Genomic DNA, 16,706 nt, shown 5'->3' with positions numbered 1-16,706 from the left:
GGCTTTTTGTTCTTTCTGAACTAGTTTAAAGATTTCTTCAAATGGAAGATTTGTGACACAGAGCTGCCTGTATCAGTTCAACCTGTACTTTTACTAGCACCATGTGATTCATTTTCACTTGCCTGCATACATTTTGGATCCTTTTAATTTTTTTACAGAACCACCACTTAGTGAAGAGTTACAGTCAACATCAGCTGTTTCCAGCCCAACGCAAGCAGGCCCTGTAATGTATATGCCCTCAGCAGCGGGTGATTCTGTTCCAGTCAGCCCTTCCAGCCCACAAGCCCCAGACCTTAGCAATGTATGTAAGCAATACTGGAAATCTCTTGTCCTCTGCACTGTGTAGATGTACAATGTAAATCTCTCAAATATCAGTACCTTCCAGAACCTTCTGTCTCAGAAGCATCAAATGATGGAAACTTAGCATTTTTCTAAAAGTATTTCAGTTTTCAGGTAGGAAGCAGGTTTTCCATTGTGAAGTGAGATTCTGAGGGGACACGGACTGAAATCAACAACAACTTTAAAAGTTGATTAGGCAAACTGTTCTGTTTTATGGACTTGAAGTCATTTCCAAATTGCCATATGGAGACGCCTAGGACTTTTCTCTGAAAATTTAAAACTGATGTCATTCTTCCTGCTTATAATCTATCCCACTTGGGAAGTGTTCTTTGGTTAACTGCAAATGCTTGTCTTGTGGGCACCTCTTCCGGTTCCTAAGAAACTTGATCCTCCTTCCCACCCCCACTTAAGCAACTGCCATTAGCTGTGGCCTTTGAGGCCTGTTAACTCTTTTTGTTTGAAATGCTTCCTTTTAACTAATGGCAATGACTTTGTATTTATTTACTTTATTATTTGTTCTATAGTTAATTATGGGAACCAGAATTTTAATGTAACGATTGTAGCACCAAGTGGGAAATTTGAATGGTGGGTTTTTTAATTAACACATATTTTAATTGTAGATATGTTTGTATTGTTAGTGGCCCCAAACCTAGCCTTGGTCGGGAAGGGATGGGATATAATAAGATAAATAAATAAATATTTCTAGGGATCTATGCAATGACCACTCTCTTATTTCTTTATAAATAAATATGATGGGTGCAAAATAATGTTTATTTGCTCCTTTCTTTCCATATCTATATATTGCTGCCACCAGGAATTTAATTCCAAACCCCTTTTTAATTTCCTCCTAAAGTAGTGTGTCCGAACTTTAAAGCAATCTCAAAGGGCTGTGTGGTCCTGCGGAAATTACTAATGTAGGACTCCAGATTAAATTTAATAAGTTAAAAAGTTAATGTATGAACATTCTTTAGCATAAAGGTTTCAAGAAGTAATTTTCAATAAATAAAACAATGTGAGGCCCATCCTGTTAAGACTCTCTGTAAGACTCTTCTGAGGTTGACTTTCACTTTACATCAAACCACTCTCTCACTCCTTTGTATCTCTGAGACGCATTAGAACTTGACTCCATTTCTAGTCTCTCAGTGTTTCTACTTCTTTCTTTGGGCAGTTCCACACTTAATGTTAACACTAGGCGGTGAATATTATCAAGCCTCCTTCTCACGATCAGTTTAGCACAGACAGCCTCTGTCTCTCTCAGTTCAGCACAATCTGACTGTCCCTGTGTGTGTACAAAACCCTTCACAATCACATTTCAGTGTCAACCAGTCACCTCGCTCTCTCATCTCCCTTTCACCTCCCCCTTCCTTCTACAACTTACCTCTCTTTTTCAAGACACACACAACATTTTAAATCATGACAGTCTACTTAGGCTGCAGTTAGAAGTTGATTTGCTGTTGTAAAGTGCTAAGCTCAAGTTCTTACTTTTTTTGGTGCACAATCATCTTCCCCAAATCTAAGTGATTTTGTCATACGGAAGCACAAGTTTGGTGTTTAATCATTCTGATTGACTATGCATGTAACATGCAAATTGAGTGAAACAATTTTGGCTTTCATTCATAATTGGTTATGGGAAGCTGAATACTTCCTTGAAATAACTAACTCATGTAGTCTCTTTTTGGCTTTCTTTTCACTTGTAGGTATGGAATAAACCGGGAACTCTGCCAACTAGCCCCACCTCCACTACAGTGAGTATCTTCTACAACTGCAGGGAGAAGCAAGTTCTGTGTAGCCTGCATGGAGAAAATTTTTTTAAAAATTATTGTAGGGTCCTTTCAACAGCCACTGTTAATTCAAGCCTCATCTTTATTGCACTTCAAATGGTTGTAATGCTAAGAAGAAGAGTTTGGATTTATACCTCACCTTTCTGTCCTGTAAGGAATCTCAAAGTGGCTTACAAACTCCTTTCCCTTTCTCTCACCACAACAGACACCCTGTGAGGTAGGTGAGTTCTGAGAGAACTGTGACTAGCCCAAGGTCACCAGCCGGCTTCATGTGTAGGAGTGGGGAAACAAACCTGGTTCTCCAAATTAGAGTCCACCGCTCTTCACCACCACACCTCACTGGATCTCTCTGGTGCTGGCTAACTGATGCTGGCCCTCCATAGGATACAGGCTGATATATTAACAGCATAGTTTTGTACAAGCACAATAGGGGTGCTGGGCACAGAACATCCTGAGAATCTCCCTTTTCACTATTATCAGAGTTTCCGTTTCCTCTTGCAAATGTGTGTATAGCCATGTTGTAACTTATTCTAAACACAGCTACCTTGACTAGTGCAGAAAGTGATTACTTAAAGATATTGCCCAGTTGAAGTACTTATCCTTGCTTGCACATATTCATAATGTCCCCCTAGTATCAATTTGTAATATGCAATAAAAGGGGCCTCAGGACTTCTGGTAACCTGGACCTCCACTTCTAGTTGTGTGCAGAGGTAGAGAAGTTTCATTTGCATCATGACAGGAGCGTGCCCTATAATGATCACAGTATAGTTCCTCTGGCAGGCTAGAGGAGGGAGCCTGTTTTTAAAATTGTCAGTCCCCCCAAGGTTATGTGATTAGATCTGGACGTGAACAATGTAAGTGAAGCAAATGACCTTTCAGGTTTAATTTGGATGCCGAGTTTTGAATTTGGAACGGGCATGGGTTAAATTGAGGAGACGAGCTATTATGCAAAGAGGATCTCGAGCTTTGTAAGTTGGAGATGCTTTACACCCTGACTGCTTTAAGCCTCTCCCAAGCCCTGCCAAGCGACAGAAACTGGTCACTTATTTTGGATAGATTTTTTCCCAAGCAATATAAATGATTTTTTAAATTTAAAGCAGAAATTTTCAGGATTCTGAAGGAGCTACTAGGTTTGCATTAGAAATCCATCTTCTAGGTCTGGGAAAGGCAGTAATGACCAAGTGGAAACAAAACCAGGCTTTGTGCAGTTGAGCTCGTGCTAGATCTTGTGCAATGCCTAGTTCTTTCCACCCTATAAATTATCGAAGCACCTAGAAGTTGTTTGCCTAAGATCTTGCACCAGTGGAAATGCAACTAGGATTACAATATAAGCTTGACTGGTCATGCTCTTTTTTTTGTATTTTTGCTTGTTCAAGAACTCTAGTTCAATGTATTGTCGAAGGCTTTCACGGCCGGAATCACTGGGGTGCTGTGTGGTTTCCGGGCTGTATGGCCGTGTTCTAACAGCATTCTCTCCTGATGTTTCGCTTCTCCTGACGTTTCGCCTGCATCTGTGGCTGGCATCTTCAGATCCTCTGAAGATGCCAGCCACAGATGCAGGCGAAACGTCAGGAGAGAATGCTACTGGAACACGGCCATACAACCCGGAAACCACAGAACACCCGAACTCTAGTTCAAGTGGCAGTTTTACACGAGATCTAACCCACTATTTTCTAACACTGGCCTAGGGAGCCCATGGAGTGTGCATTATTAAGTTTGCCAGCTTAGTGACAGCGACATGAGTTTACACTTGGGTCACTTTTCTCTCTGGTGTCAAGAAATGACTGTGCTGAATCTGCCTTTGCATTCCTGAGACAACAACCTGGAGCAAAACTCTTTCTGAAGTTTGCAACTGATACTCTGGGCTGGGGATGACCCTTTCGCTAATGGAACTCGTGCATAGAAGGCGTCTTGGGTACTTTTCCCTTTCTAGCGCAGCCTCGCAGCCCTTTTCAGAACCATTCTGGATGGGTGGGGCCGGGGGGACCCCTAAGAACAATGGGATATGCCATGCCGGGTACTGCAGCTAAACTGGGCATTGGAAGAAATCCAACTTTTGTTTTAGTGCTGTACATATTATCTGATTGCAGCACTGTCTCTGCTTGTTCCCGAGCACATAAAAGATGTCAGTTGATTCCCTCTTTTTACACGGGTGTGTGTGGGTACGCTGGTAACAGGAAGGTCGCAGAAATCCTTTCCTTGTAGGCACAGAATAGTTGGCTCCAATCTGATTCTAACACCTGTTCTGTTCAGGACTTTTAGTATAAATACAGACAATGTTAGAATATTAGGGATCAGTAAATGCAGGCTGTTTTAGTTCTTATGGTGTGACATGTGTTGTTTTTCCTTGTGTTAGATCCTCTGTAGAAATAGCAGTCTTGGAAGCCCATCTAATATATGTGGGTCCCCTCCTGGTGCCATTGGAAAACCCCATAGCTTGGAAAGCATTGGCTTTCCCACAGATTCAGTAACTGCAGCCAGCAGCTACAAGAAAGCACCCGGGTTTGAACGGGAAGACCTGGTTGGAGCAGAGTACCTAAAGAGTTTCAAATGCCAGGTAGGTAGGGAATGCTGGAAAGATGAAACGAAGTACTGTTAGCTTAATACTAGTTTGGCAATGCCACTGTGATATGTAAACAACTCTTCATGAACCTTCCAAGTATAATGAAACTGACCCTAGACTAGCAAAATGCAGAAACTCCTGGTGCTGGAATGTGTATATAAACAGTAAACCCAGAACAAAAATCAGATAAACTGAGGATGCTTATTACATATCAAAATGTTAGCTACATTTTGACACTTTTGGGCTGTTTTTGAGATGCTTTGCTCTGTGCTAGAATACCTGAGGTGGGACTTTTGCTGGAAAATAGTTGAACAAATGACCAGTGATTTTTTTTACATTAAAGTATATTAGTTAATCTTTATAGGATATTCAAATAAAACACCCTGAATAAATTGAGTTTCTATTGTTTTCAGTATAAATATTATCTTGTATTAATCTCTATGCAGGCAAGACCACTTTAAAAATAATTTCTGAGTAAACTCTACCTATGTCATTGGCCGTCCACTAAATTACTTGAGGAATTGCCACGTTTTGTATAATCTTGCCCACTGACTGAGATCTTCTGTAGAGACCCTTCTCTGGGTGCCCTACCCCAAAATCCCTTGGCACCATACATTCACCCAGTCCCTTCTCCTCACACGTTTAGGTGTCAGGTGAAGACCTTGGTGTTATGTTTCTGCTTTTCTGTTTGATTAGACGTTCTCCATCAGTAGAGGAAAGTGTCCTTGATGTTAGGTTACGCCTCCTCCTTGCCCAGTGGGCAGGGCTTGTTGAAATTAATTTTGCAAGTCATTGGATGTCATTTGGAGGCGGACCCTAGTCCATGCATGGCTGGACAAGCTTCCTCACTCACTCACTCACTCACTCACTCACTCACTCACTCACTCACTCACTCACTCACTCACTCAAAATAAAATGGAGCAAGAAAACAACAAATGAGAAACTTAAGAAGTCAGCCACCTCTTGTTGCCTAGTTCCATCAACGGCTGGGAAAAAGAAAGCCATTCATTAAGAGTACCTGGCCATACCAGGAGCTGAGCTGCAGCAGGAGCTCAGCTTTTCGACTCATCCCATTTCAGAGCAGTCTCAAGCAACAGCAGTGTCTGTAGCAGCAGCAGCCAGCACCTCAGCCTTTCCTCCCTTCTCTCTCAAACTTACAAGAGGGTCCCTGTCCAGGCCTTTGCCTCAACATGGTTTTTCTTTGTGGGGCCTCCATACAGTGCCCAGAATTCTTCACAAGCCTTCTGTTGAGCATCTGAAATCTTCTCCTTTCAGAATTCTGGCCTTCAAGATTGCCTTTTATCATCAACTTTTGTGTTGGCCAGGAATTCTTCGGATCTCTCTGCTTTCTGAGTTAGGGTGGGGTGTTGCTCGAAGGACTCTGTGACTTTATGCACGGCCCCTTCCGTGCTGAAGGTGAACTCCACATTCTGCAGAGACCAGTAGATTCCTCTGCACATTCCTGACCTCATTCCAATCATCTTAAAGACCAGGACTGGCACAAATTATACATCATAAGAGCACCACATATCTACCTCAAGTGTTCTTTCAGGCAGTCAGGCTCTGTTTCCTTCCCATTAGCATGGAAAAGAAGGCATCTAAGGCAACTATTGCCCGAGGAATTAAGGACTACATCTTCCTGGCCTACAGGATCTATCGCATACTGGCACCATTTGAGATCACTGTCCCTTCCACTAGGGTGGCAGCTACTTTAGCAGCATCTCCATCAACACACCTTGAAGAAATCTTTAGGGCAGTCGCATGGACTTCATCCTTAGCCTTTGTGAGCTGTTATGGAACCCATGAGACTGCTTTCTGCCATGGAGTTCTCAAAACAGTGGTTCCTCATTGATTCCTTCCCCTCTTGGCAGCTTTCATTAGCAGTTTATACATAGGGGTGGATCTTCCTTTCTTGGAAGGTTGGAAAGACATGAACAGCAGAGGGAGCCTCGGGTCTTTACTCGTCGGTATTCTGGGCTGTGACAAATTTGAACTTACTTAGGACACCCCAGTAGAATGGGAAGTTGTGCAAAACAAAGATGGCTTTTCTAACCTTGATGTGCAACTTGTTTACAAATCAATGAGATGAAAGTATCCCTGTTAGTTTTATTAAATCTGTCTACCACTTTTAATCATTCACTGTGTCAAGGGAGGAGGGGACTGCAGGTTTAGGCTTATAAGCATAAGCATAAGCATTTTATTGTCATTGTGCACGCACAACGAAATTTACAGCAGCATTCCTCGATGCACACAATTTCAGACTCATACCCCATCCTCACTTTCCCCTTCCTCCACTCATCCCTACACAGCCCCAAACACATCAACACGAAGCCGCAGAGTTTAGCATAGCCACTGCTCTAGAGTAGAAGCTGTCTCTAAGCCTCTTTGTCCTAGTTTTGATAGACCTGTATCGTCTGCCGGATGTTAACAGTTCAAAAAGAGAGTGTGCTGGATAAGATGGGTCTCTCAGAATATTTTGGGCTTTTTAAAGGCTTTTCATGATAGTTTGAGTCTTTTCTAACCAACTGCAATCAGAAAATAGTTTAAAGGAATGAACATCGGCATAGTGTGATTTATTCTGGGGAGTGTTGCAGGGTCCCATGTGCTGTCCCTTGGTATTCAATGTTTATATGAGATCCCTTAATGACAGTGTAGCTTCAGAGCTGAGTGTCGTCGGCACATGTCTTGTTGAATAAACTTCCAGATGCGGCCATCTGTCTTGGGCCAGTACCTGACTGCCACAGGCAAATGGCTGAGGGAGAGTAAACTGAAACAGATCCAAACAATTCAGAAGTGATGCTGGTTTGTTGTCCTTGTCTGACCTTAGGGGACTATACATCAGATTAAGTTTTGGAGTACTGTTAGATTACTGTACTGTAATTAGGAGTACTGTTAGTAGAGCAAATTTGGTGTTTAAAAATGCATTCTCTGACTGCATGGAGAGAAAAAGAAAAATGTTTTTTCCTCCTTGGAGACAACAGATCTGGCCAAGCTGATTCATACCACAGGAACCTCAATTGTGTTTAACTTTTGTAGCGTGCTCCAAGTGGGAAGACTATTCAGAAACTTTGTGTTAGATCCAGGTTAATTTTTTTGCTCATGCAAGTAATTTCTGTTAGTGCAGGGTCTGCAGGGTCTGTTAGTGCAGGGTCTGCAACCTGCGGCTCTCCAGTTGGTCATGGACTACAATTCCCATCAGCCCCAGCCAGCATGGCCAATTGGCCATGCTGGCAGGGGCTGATGGGATTTGTAATCCATGATCATCTGGAGAGCCGCAGGTTGCAGACCCCTATGTTAGTGGAACAGGATGTTCCTGTCCCCCCTTTCCCCACTTCATTCCACTCATCTCCCCAAAATGCTGCTGGGGGGCACGAACTGCTTGAGATGGCAGCAGGGAGACAGGCAAAGCTTGAGAGGGTAGCAGAAAGAATGAACTGGTAGAATTTACCCCACCACTTTCCAGATGAAAATTTAGTCAGGATCCCACTGTTTAATTGGCACAAAATGCAGTAGCCTGTTAACTGTCTTGGGCTAACCACTGGGAGCATATGATTCCCATTTGATGATCGTTCCATTTGTTGCCAATTTGTTTCCAGGATTTTTAGGAGGATTTTTTTGTGTGCTCTTCTGTTAAGTATTATTTTAGATGCGGGTGTTGCTCTTATTTTTATGTTAATTATTTGTTGATGATGCAGATTGATTCATTTGGTTACCTACCATGACTCCCGTTTGAGGGGTTGGGGCGGCAGGTTTATAACAAAACCAGATCCTCGTGGCCTTGCCAAAAGTTAGCAATCGACCGTTTCAAATTTTGGTTCTCTTCCCACTTGATTTTCTTTGTTGTGTTTACTGCAGCAGGCAAAAATAAAGTCTCATTCCATGGAGCACAGATCGCAAGACCAGCCTCTATTACAGCCCAAACAAGTAAGTTATTTCAAAAGAATTCTTCTTATGGTGCTCGATAGTCACGGCAGGGACTCTTAAATGCTTAAGGAAAGTTGACTCCTTATAGTCAGGTTTGTGCAAAGAATTGCTGCGATATGGCTGCAGATATGTTTCCAAAGTATCATAAATCTGACTTCGCTTACTGATAGTCTACATAATCTTTTAAAAGTAGTTTTGATTTTGTGTATTGGGATTGTGCATAACATGTGGTTATAAATTATGTGAGCCTATGATACAGCTAAAAATTTGTGAGACATCCTCAGAGACCCCCAAATATGCATCGTAGCTTTAGCATATGTAGAGGAAGTTTAAAGCATTGTATGTTTTCTATCCCAGATAAAAACAAGTTTTCATTTCACTGTTAACAACTGTGTTCATTTGTATTTCTTGCTGGCATGTTGTTTATAATGAATTTTCCAAGGCATAAATACTTGTTCTTATCCCTCTTTCAGGATATATTGGGGATTCTTCCTGTTGGAAGCCCATTGACATCTAGCATCTCCTCTAGTATCACTTCTAGTTTGGCAGCAACACCCCCAAGTCCAGCTGGCACCAGCAGTGTCCCCGGCATGAATGCCAATGCCCTTCCGTTCTACCCAACCAGTGACACAGTGGAGTCTGTGATAGGTAATATTTGTGCACACTTATTTCTGGGCCCTCAGACAAGGAATATCCAGACCTAGGAGCAGGAGGAGCATGCTAGAGTCCTTTTTTGTAGAATTCATGCTTTCCTTCTAGACAGGTCTTTGAGATGCCTGGAATTTCCTTTTGAACTGCTTAATGTAATTTCAACTTTGGCCCAGCCAAACATACGAGTTCCCTTAGTTAATTTCAAAAGATGTAAATTATGTTATATAGTGGTAAGAAGGTGAGAGGGATATTATGATTGCTGCTGACTTTTCTCTGGTAAGAACTGAACAAAATTTCCTGGACTGTTTCATTTTACCCCATGCTTGTTTGAATTCATAAATCACAAAACTGTCCCAAAGTGCTGATACAATCGACCAATCCAGAATGGAAATTTTGACCCGTGACTGGTATTACCTCTGGTCGACACGTATGTTTTTCATAAGTAATATACAGAAGAAATGCTTTCCCTCCCATAGACACCAATAGGGAAGTGTCTGTTCAATTTGTGTAAACTTTTATATGAACCTTATTTGTGCTTTTCTCCAAGAGAGTGATATGTTGTTCGCAAATCCTTATCCTCCAGATTTCCCAAGACTTCTCAAGGAGAGTAAGAGTACAGATTGTGCAGGGCAGCCATCTCTTGCTTTGTTTTCTTCTTAGGCACAGTTTTATTTCCTCTTTAAAATATCCCTGCTTGATGCTGGCCTCTTATTCTCTAGGCATTTTATTAAGAACGGATAGTGATGTAAACCTGTCTGCCCCAGAAAGACTCCAGTCTTGAACAAGCAAACAGATAATTTGGGAGGGAGGAGCACGATTTATTGAGCTCCTGACACTGTGCTTGTTAACCTTTCAAGTAGAGATTCTTCAGGGAGTTCTTGAGAAGCCTGGCAATCCTTTTAAGTGTATGTCAAAGACCCCAGAATTAACTTTTTCTGAAAAACCCAAAGCAAAAGAATAAAAGCTATGGAGAAAGGATTGAAGCACGGTAATTGGGATAATGTTTATAGGGATTTTAGAATCCACAATACCTGAGGTAATATACATCCTGTCCGTTTTGAGACAGCGCTGTCTTTCATGGGGCACACATGACAGACACAGCAAACTGGTTAGGAATAGCACTGGGGAGATCCTGTGCAGGCTTGCTCCATCTCATCCCCAACTGGCAATATCCCTGCTATTGCCAACCCACTGGCTATTGCCTGCTTGCCAGGTTTTGCTATTCCATTTCCCGTTCCCCCCACCCCCCCACCCCTTGGCCCTTGCCTGACTGCCACACACAATCCTTTTCTTTCCACTACCATATCTGAACCTCATTCCTATTTACCCATCTTTTCTGTTACGGAATTGCAGCCCACTGTGGAATTCCTAAAAATGGAACATTCTGTTCACTATGGCACTACCTCCTGAACACCGAGGTAACCAAGTGACTGGAATGGGCAACTGCCTACTTTTTGTCTGTCATGAAAATATCTCCGGATATTCTTCTGCTCAAAGAGATGAACTGAAGAACAGGAGTTGGCAGAGTGACATTTTTTTCGGATTGCTGTTGTTTCTGATGTAAATTATTGGGGAAGAACGGTACCTTGAGGGGCGTTTAGAATACAGCAGGCAACAGAAAGGGATATGAAACGCTGACTCATTAGAGCCTTGACCGTAGCAGCAATGCGGGGGGGAATGGGCCCTGTAGATTCTGCAGTCCAGCATCTCTGCATGTAGGCTGTTTGGGCTTCCCTATCACTTGAAGTTGTTGGTCCCTTTTGTAACATATAATTGGTGCCTCTGTCTGGCAGAGTCTGCCTTGGATGACCTGGACCTGAACGAATTCGGAGTGGCTGCCCTGGAGAAGACTTTTGACAGCAGCTCGGTGCCCCACACGAGTGGCATCATGATAGGTACATGAAAGCAGCAGAGCTTTCTTTGATCTCCTGCCAAGCAAAGTTTGCCCCATCAGCTGGCTGAAGCAGCCTAACAAACCTCACAAAATCAACCCGATTATATCTCCATCAGCAGCCAATGAAAGATTTTGAAGCCGAAGGGCCCTCTCATTGGCTGGCAGATTGGACATTTCTTCCACTGGTTTCATACATCCCAGTTATGTTTGTGGTACAGGCATGGTTTATTTTGCTTCGTAGACTCTTAACAGCAACACACTATAAGTTTGTTCACAGAATTATAATGTGAAATTAAAAAAAAATAATAATGATGGGAAACTAATTTGGACTGGTAATGTTGTTTTGCTGTCACAGGACCATGGCAAGGCATTATAGCTGCTCATTGACAAACTACTGCATATGTATCTCATCATTTTGTATGTGGTCATTTCAAACCAGCGTTCATTTTTTCCTGTCTCTGGCTGTTCAGGTGAAAGTAGTCCTTTTAGCCTTACTGCCCCTGTTATGATAGTCTCTTTATTCATTAGCTCAGATTCTTGTGTGTGAAATAAAGCCATATGCAAATGGGTGGGCTCTGTACTGCTACTCGCTGTTTCTCAGAACGTTGGTTCCTTAAGGTCACATCCATCAGCTCAAGCCCGACCTTCCTTGGTGCAGTGTCAGACATTTCAGGCCATTGTGCAACTCTTTTACAATGGTCACCTGTCCACACACAGTTCCATTTCACCATGTCTTGCCCCAATATTGTTTCATATTTATGTAGTTACATAACTGGCCTGCTGCTATTCCCTCCTCAAGTAATCAAGTCTGCTTTCATGAAAACAGGTTCCTCTTTAAAGAAGCAAGCATGAGACACCTGTTCACTGATATCACATTCAAGGCAATTCTGGCTAAAAACAATTTAGAAGTAGCTGAGATGTGGCTGCTGTTCAAAGTACAGACTGAACAAGTCAGATGAGTCAGAATGTGACCCAAATTGTGCTTCTGCTGTAGTGTAGACACAGACTTGGTTCCTATGCATCCAATGGGCTTTTTTTAGGATGGGCATCTAGGGATTATGCTCCTCTGAGTAGTAAACTGATGCAGAACTTGGATCATACTATCGCAGCAAACTCACTCCTTCTACCATGACCCCACCTAGTTGGCTGAGAGGAAGAAGAAGCATGGCAGGAGATGAGCAGTGAGACATTTCAGTTGTTTCTGTGCACAATCGCAGCTGTTCTGTGCTAGAAGGGCATGGCACGTAGGCATCCCTCCCCTAGCTGCCCTAGGCCCACTTTGATTTCTTAATCTTCTCGTGGTGTGGCAGTTCATTTTCAAGCTTTGTAAACATGAAGCATAAAAACTTGAGTTTAAACAAGTATGAAATCTGATATTCTCATGACTCTTTCAAAGCCAGCCAATTTCATCTTAGTGGGTTTGATTCCTGTGCTGTGCCATGCACTGTTCCGGACTTTTCTGTTCTTCAAATGGCAGTGTGCTTTCCTCTGCGTTTCTTGTTTTTGTGTGGATATACCATAAGCAATTTAAGTATTGATTACTGACCTGATTTGTTAGGACACCTCCCTCATGAGTGTAGGAAATATGTAAGCAAGATTAAAATACAGTATGAAGAGCTTAATTTTCCATATTTAATTATTTCCCCTATTTAATACATTGCTTTCCCCTTGAGGCAGAGACTTTGAATTTCAAAAAGCAAACTGAACAGTTTTCAAGTGACTTGAAGACCGCCCCCCCCCCCCCCTTTTATCCTTAATGCATGGAACTGTTTTAACTTGTAAGGATATGCTTGGAAGGGTGTATAATTAACATAGAAAGATGCTGTTTTCAGTTCGGATGATGGTCCTTAAAAATGTAGTCAGCTCGAATAACCTGATATTGTGTTTCCTGTTCCTGTGAACAGAATTTCAGATGCCCATTTTCACTCTATTTAGAGACCTATTTTGCCATGGAAAAATGTAGCACTACGAGCTACATTTGCCTAGAAAATAGTGTCACAATTATATTTAAATATGTATAATGTGGGTTAGTGTATTGTTATGGAGACGAAAAAGGGGAAAAGTCATTTAAATTCTCTGATGATATTCCCTCAGTCTCAGAAAAAAAAAATCATTCATTAAGCAGAGTTTGCTCCTTCTCAAATGCTGTGTTTTGCGTAGCTAGCAGCCAACTAAATGTCCATACTACCTTCCTTGGCCTTTGGAACAGTTCCCGTAGTGTTCCTCCCAAGGGCAGAAGATGAGCAAACGCCTACTGTTCAGATTCCTGTGCTGTGCTTCCACTCATGACTCATGGCTTCTACATTCCCATCCTTTCTGTGTGTTCTTTGTCCAGGTGGGAGTTTGCTGCAAAGTTCTGCTCCTGTAAATATCCCTGGGTCCCTTGGAAGTTCTGCCTCCTTTCACTCTGCCTCTCCTTCTCCACCGGTCAGCTTATCATCGCATTTCCTTCATCAGCCCCAGGGACACTTAAGCCAATCAGAAAACACATTCCTGGGGACATCAGCTTCTCATGGATCATTAGGTAAATGGCCAGTGTGTTTGTGAGAGCACGCATGTTAACATGTTACATACCTCTCTATACCATGTAAGTATTTTCTATTTATTTTGGCTTTCATTTCAAGGTCTGTGTTCTGTGTCGCCACCTAACATACCTTGTTCCCCACAAAGGAGGTCACACAAGGCCTAAAGCCATGACCCAAAAGAATTTCCCCCCATACAGCAAAAGTAGAACCCCAAGCAAAAAACAAGGTGGAGCATCAACCCGGGAGAATGAGAACCTATAAACATAGCATGTAGCAGTCATAGGTCCTTCGAATGAAAAAAGCTCGGTGTGTAGGTGTTAAGCGCCATGGAGTCACAGCCATTTTGTGGTGACCCCGGAGGAATCCAAGGCAAGAGACACTGCCTGCCTCTCCTTAACTTCTCCCTCCAAATATTAACTAGGGCTGACCCTGTTCAACTTCCAAGGCCTGACAGGATTTGGCTTTCCTGGGCCAACAAGGTCATGAAAAAAGAAAAGCACAGATATTTTATACTGTTAGCTGCTAACATGTTTAGATAGTTGATTTTTCAGATCTATAGTTGTTTATCCTAGTTACTATTGATGCTAAAAATCAAATAGTTCAAGTATAAAAGAACCTTGTTATTTGTCCATAGTTCATGTATATCCAAACAGACCAATGGGGAAAGATACTCCTTTAGGTCCTGAAGCTTATACCTTTAAGTAACTTGTAACTGCTTTCCTTATGAGTAATTTGCTTGTTTTTAGGGTTGGATTTTCTGGTGCTCAGAGGCTATGACGTTTTGGCAGAACTTGCACCTCCATTTCAGAGTTAAGCCTTTGGATGGTTTTAAGGCACCCCATCCTTTAAAACCCCATTAGGCATGCTTTAGAATTTAACTCAGTATTTAACTCTCAGGCAGGCATTCTTCAAACGTTTATAAGCGTTATTTCTTCATCATTGCCATGTGTTCTTGAGCCCTGGCGATAAAATAAAGTTCTTGGTTAAGCATTGAGTTAAAATATACTGGTATGAACGGAAGGATACCTGTACTAATGGATTTCTTAAAAATATGCCACTGTTACTTAACCGTGTTCTGAGCACTGCATAGATTATGTATTATGTTTCCTGCCAAAGAAGCTTCCAATTTAATTGTTACACAAGACAGAAGCTAAGAAGACTAGGGATGAGGGAGGAATAGGGAGGATGTCGTGTGGGAAGACTTAAAAACCAGAAACCTGTTTTTAAGTTTTGAATGTTTTCATTGACTTAATTGCATTTGTCTTTTCACATTTGTGCAATCACCTGCTTTGTACAAACAAAATCCATGGTCCAAGCCCCGGAAGCCTCTTCAGGCCCCTTTCAGTGTATTTTTAAGGGGGCAGTTTTCACACTTACTAACTGGGAATCTCATATGCCTGGCAGAGGAGCAGGAGCATGCATGCACCCTGCTCCAGCCATGCACATGAAGTGATTTTAATGCCGTTCATGTCCACATTTGCTCATGTCTGCATCCAATTTGGACAACCTTGCGCACCTCAGAAAGGGTGGCGGGAGGATTGCACATCCACAGATGTGTATTCATTTGTCTTGCATCACACAGTGCCTCATGCATACAGGATTTCCAACCAATTAGTGTTGTGACCTAGCCGTATAAAAGGCATCTTCATTACTGGAAAGGATATTTTCAGTTAACAGTTTTCATAAATGCAAAGTTTTCTGTGTAAAAATGTTGACTGGCAAGGGTTTGACTAGAATCAGGATGAGTTTGCATCAGCCGTGATATTAGTGTGAGCCTTGGTCTCTGAGCTAAAATAAAATTCTGTTTAATGCAGTATGAAGCAGAATGTTCAGTGAAATGCCTATAGCAGGGCCACAAGTATTTTTCTCAGCTTCCTCTCTGTTTTACCTGGGAAAGGTCTTGTTCCTTTAAAAGATACAAGGCAGTCCCTTCTCCTTTATGGATTTTGTGAATCACCCTTGCTCTCTAAAGTCAAAACTTTATTCACAGCCTTTCATTAATGCTGTGATCTCTGGTAAAAGCAGTGACAACGGAGAGTTGTCTATTGTTCAGGGCATTTTCTGCTAAGATTTGGGGTAGTGAGATTCTTTTACGATGCTGCATATGTTTGCAGTTCAACATGCTACATTCAGATCTTACATTTTTAGACATAAAACATCCTAAGCGCAAACTTTAAAAAAAAATTAACTGGCACATTTCCTTAGATTCTCTGCCTTATTCTTATCTGATCCACAGGCAGATTTATCTGCTGTGACTTAAAGCAGACCTTCAAACTGACTTCTGAGTAATCCACAGATCCAGCTCTGCATATTCTAACACTGATTTCAACTCATACTGAATAATTTGATGTAGTTAGAGCTGAATGCAACAGTACAGTATAGTGGTAGATTATGAAATAATAATAATCAATGTCAGTTCAGTTCAGTGCAGAGTTATTTAAGACCTTTGATTTCACTAAACTGAGACGGGAGTAGCTCTATATAGGATTGTACTGTTAATCAGGTATTCTGTTGAATAGTTCCAGTCTGGGTAAAACTGAATGGATTTGTTACGAAGAGAACCGTGAGCCTCTGTTTAGCAAAGACAAACTGCAAGGATTTTTTTGGGGGGGGGGATATAATGAATTTGACTAATGAAGTAAGAAAGTTGAGGGTGGCATGTGTGTTTTATTAAACTCATGCAAAGCTTTGCAGTTTATTAAAGACCACATCTATACCAAAAGCTCTCTGCATGACTGTTTGAAACTCACTGATGTTTGTCTCCCTTGTGGGGTCTGCACTACGTGGTACATCAATCCTGTATCCATCTGCACTGATGAGGTAAAGGACAGAGCTCTTAACGGCAGTGTTGTCACTAGTATGCCATGTGTCACATTGCTCTTGTTTAAATAGGAGACATTTACCATTCCTCCTGCAAGAACAGCCATCCCACGCTTCATTAGACTAGCTGCCTTATTCTAAGACCTGTTTTATGACCAGGTCGCTCCCTGGAATCCCCAAATGAGTCCTGTGGAAGACTGAATCTTTTT

At 41.9% G+C, this 16,706-nt stretch overlaps 1 protein-coding gene across 3 annotated transcripts in view; it reads left to right on the top strand.

Moving 5' to 3' along the window:
• Positions 1-16,706, top strand: part of UNK (unk zinc finger) — a 65,185-nt gene that overhangs the window by 43,330 nt on the left and 5,149 nt on the right. The window contains exons 8-14 of one of the 3 annotated variants that reach the window (XM_048488588.1): positions 159-301; positions 2,037-2,084; positions 4,477-4,677; positions 8,539-8,607; positions 9,081-9,255; positions 11,052-11,153; positions 13,488-13,676. In XM_048488588.1, coding sequence (XP_048344545.1) covers positions 159-301; positions 2,037-2,084; positions 4,477-4,677; positions 8,539-8,607; positions 9,081-9,255; positions 11,052-11,153; positions 13,488-13,676 — 927 coding nt within the window. The remainder of the gene's footprint in view (positions 1-158; positions 302-2,036; positions 2,085-4,476; positions 4,678-8,538; positions 8,608-9,080; positions 9,256-11,051; positions 11,154-13,487; positions 13,677-16,706) is intronic. The other 2 variants (XM_048488591.1, XM_048488590.1) reach the window with 2 other exon arrangements.

Source organism: Sphaerodactylus townsendi, linkage group LG03 (genome assembly GCF_021028975.2).
Source record: "Sphaerodactylus townsendi isolate TG3544 linkage group LG03, MPM_Stown_v2.3, whole genome shotgun sequence".
NCBI lineage: Eukaryota > Metazoa > Chordata > Lepidosauria > Squamata > Sphaerodactylidae > Sphaerodactylus > Sphaerodactylus townsendi.
Note: the sequence above shows the minus strand (reverse complement) of the source record. Positions and strands in the feature narration are given on the sequence as shown.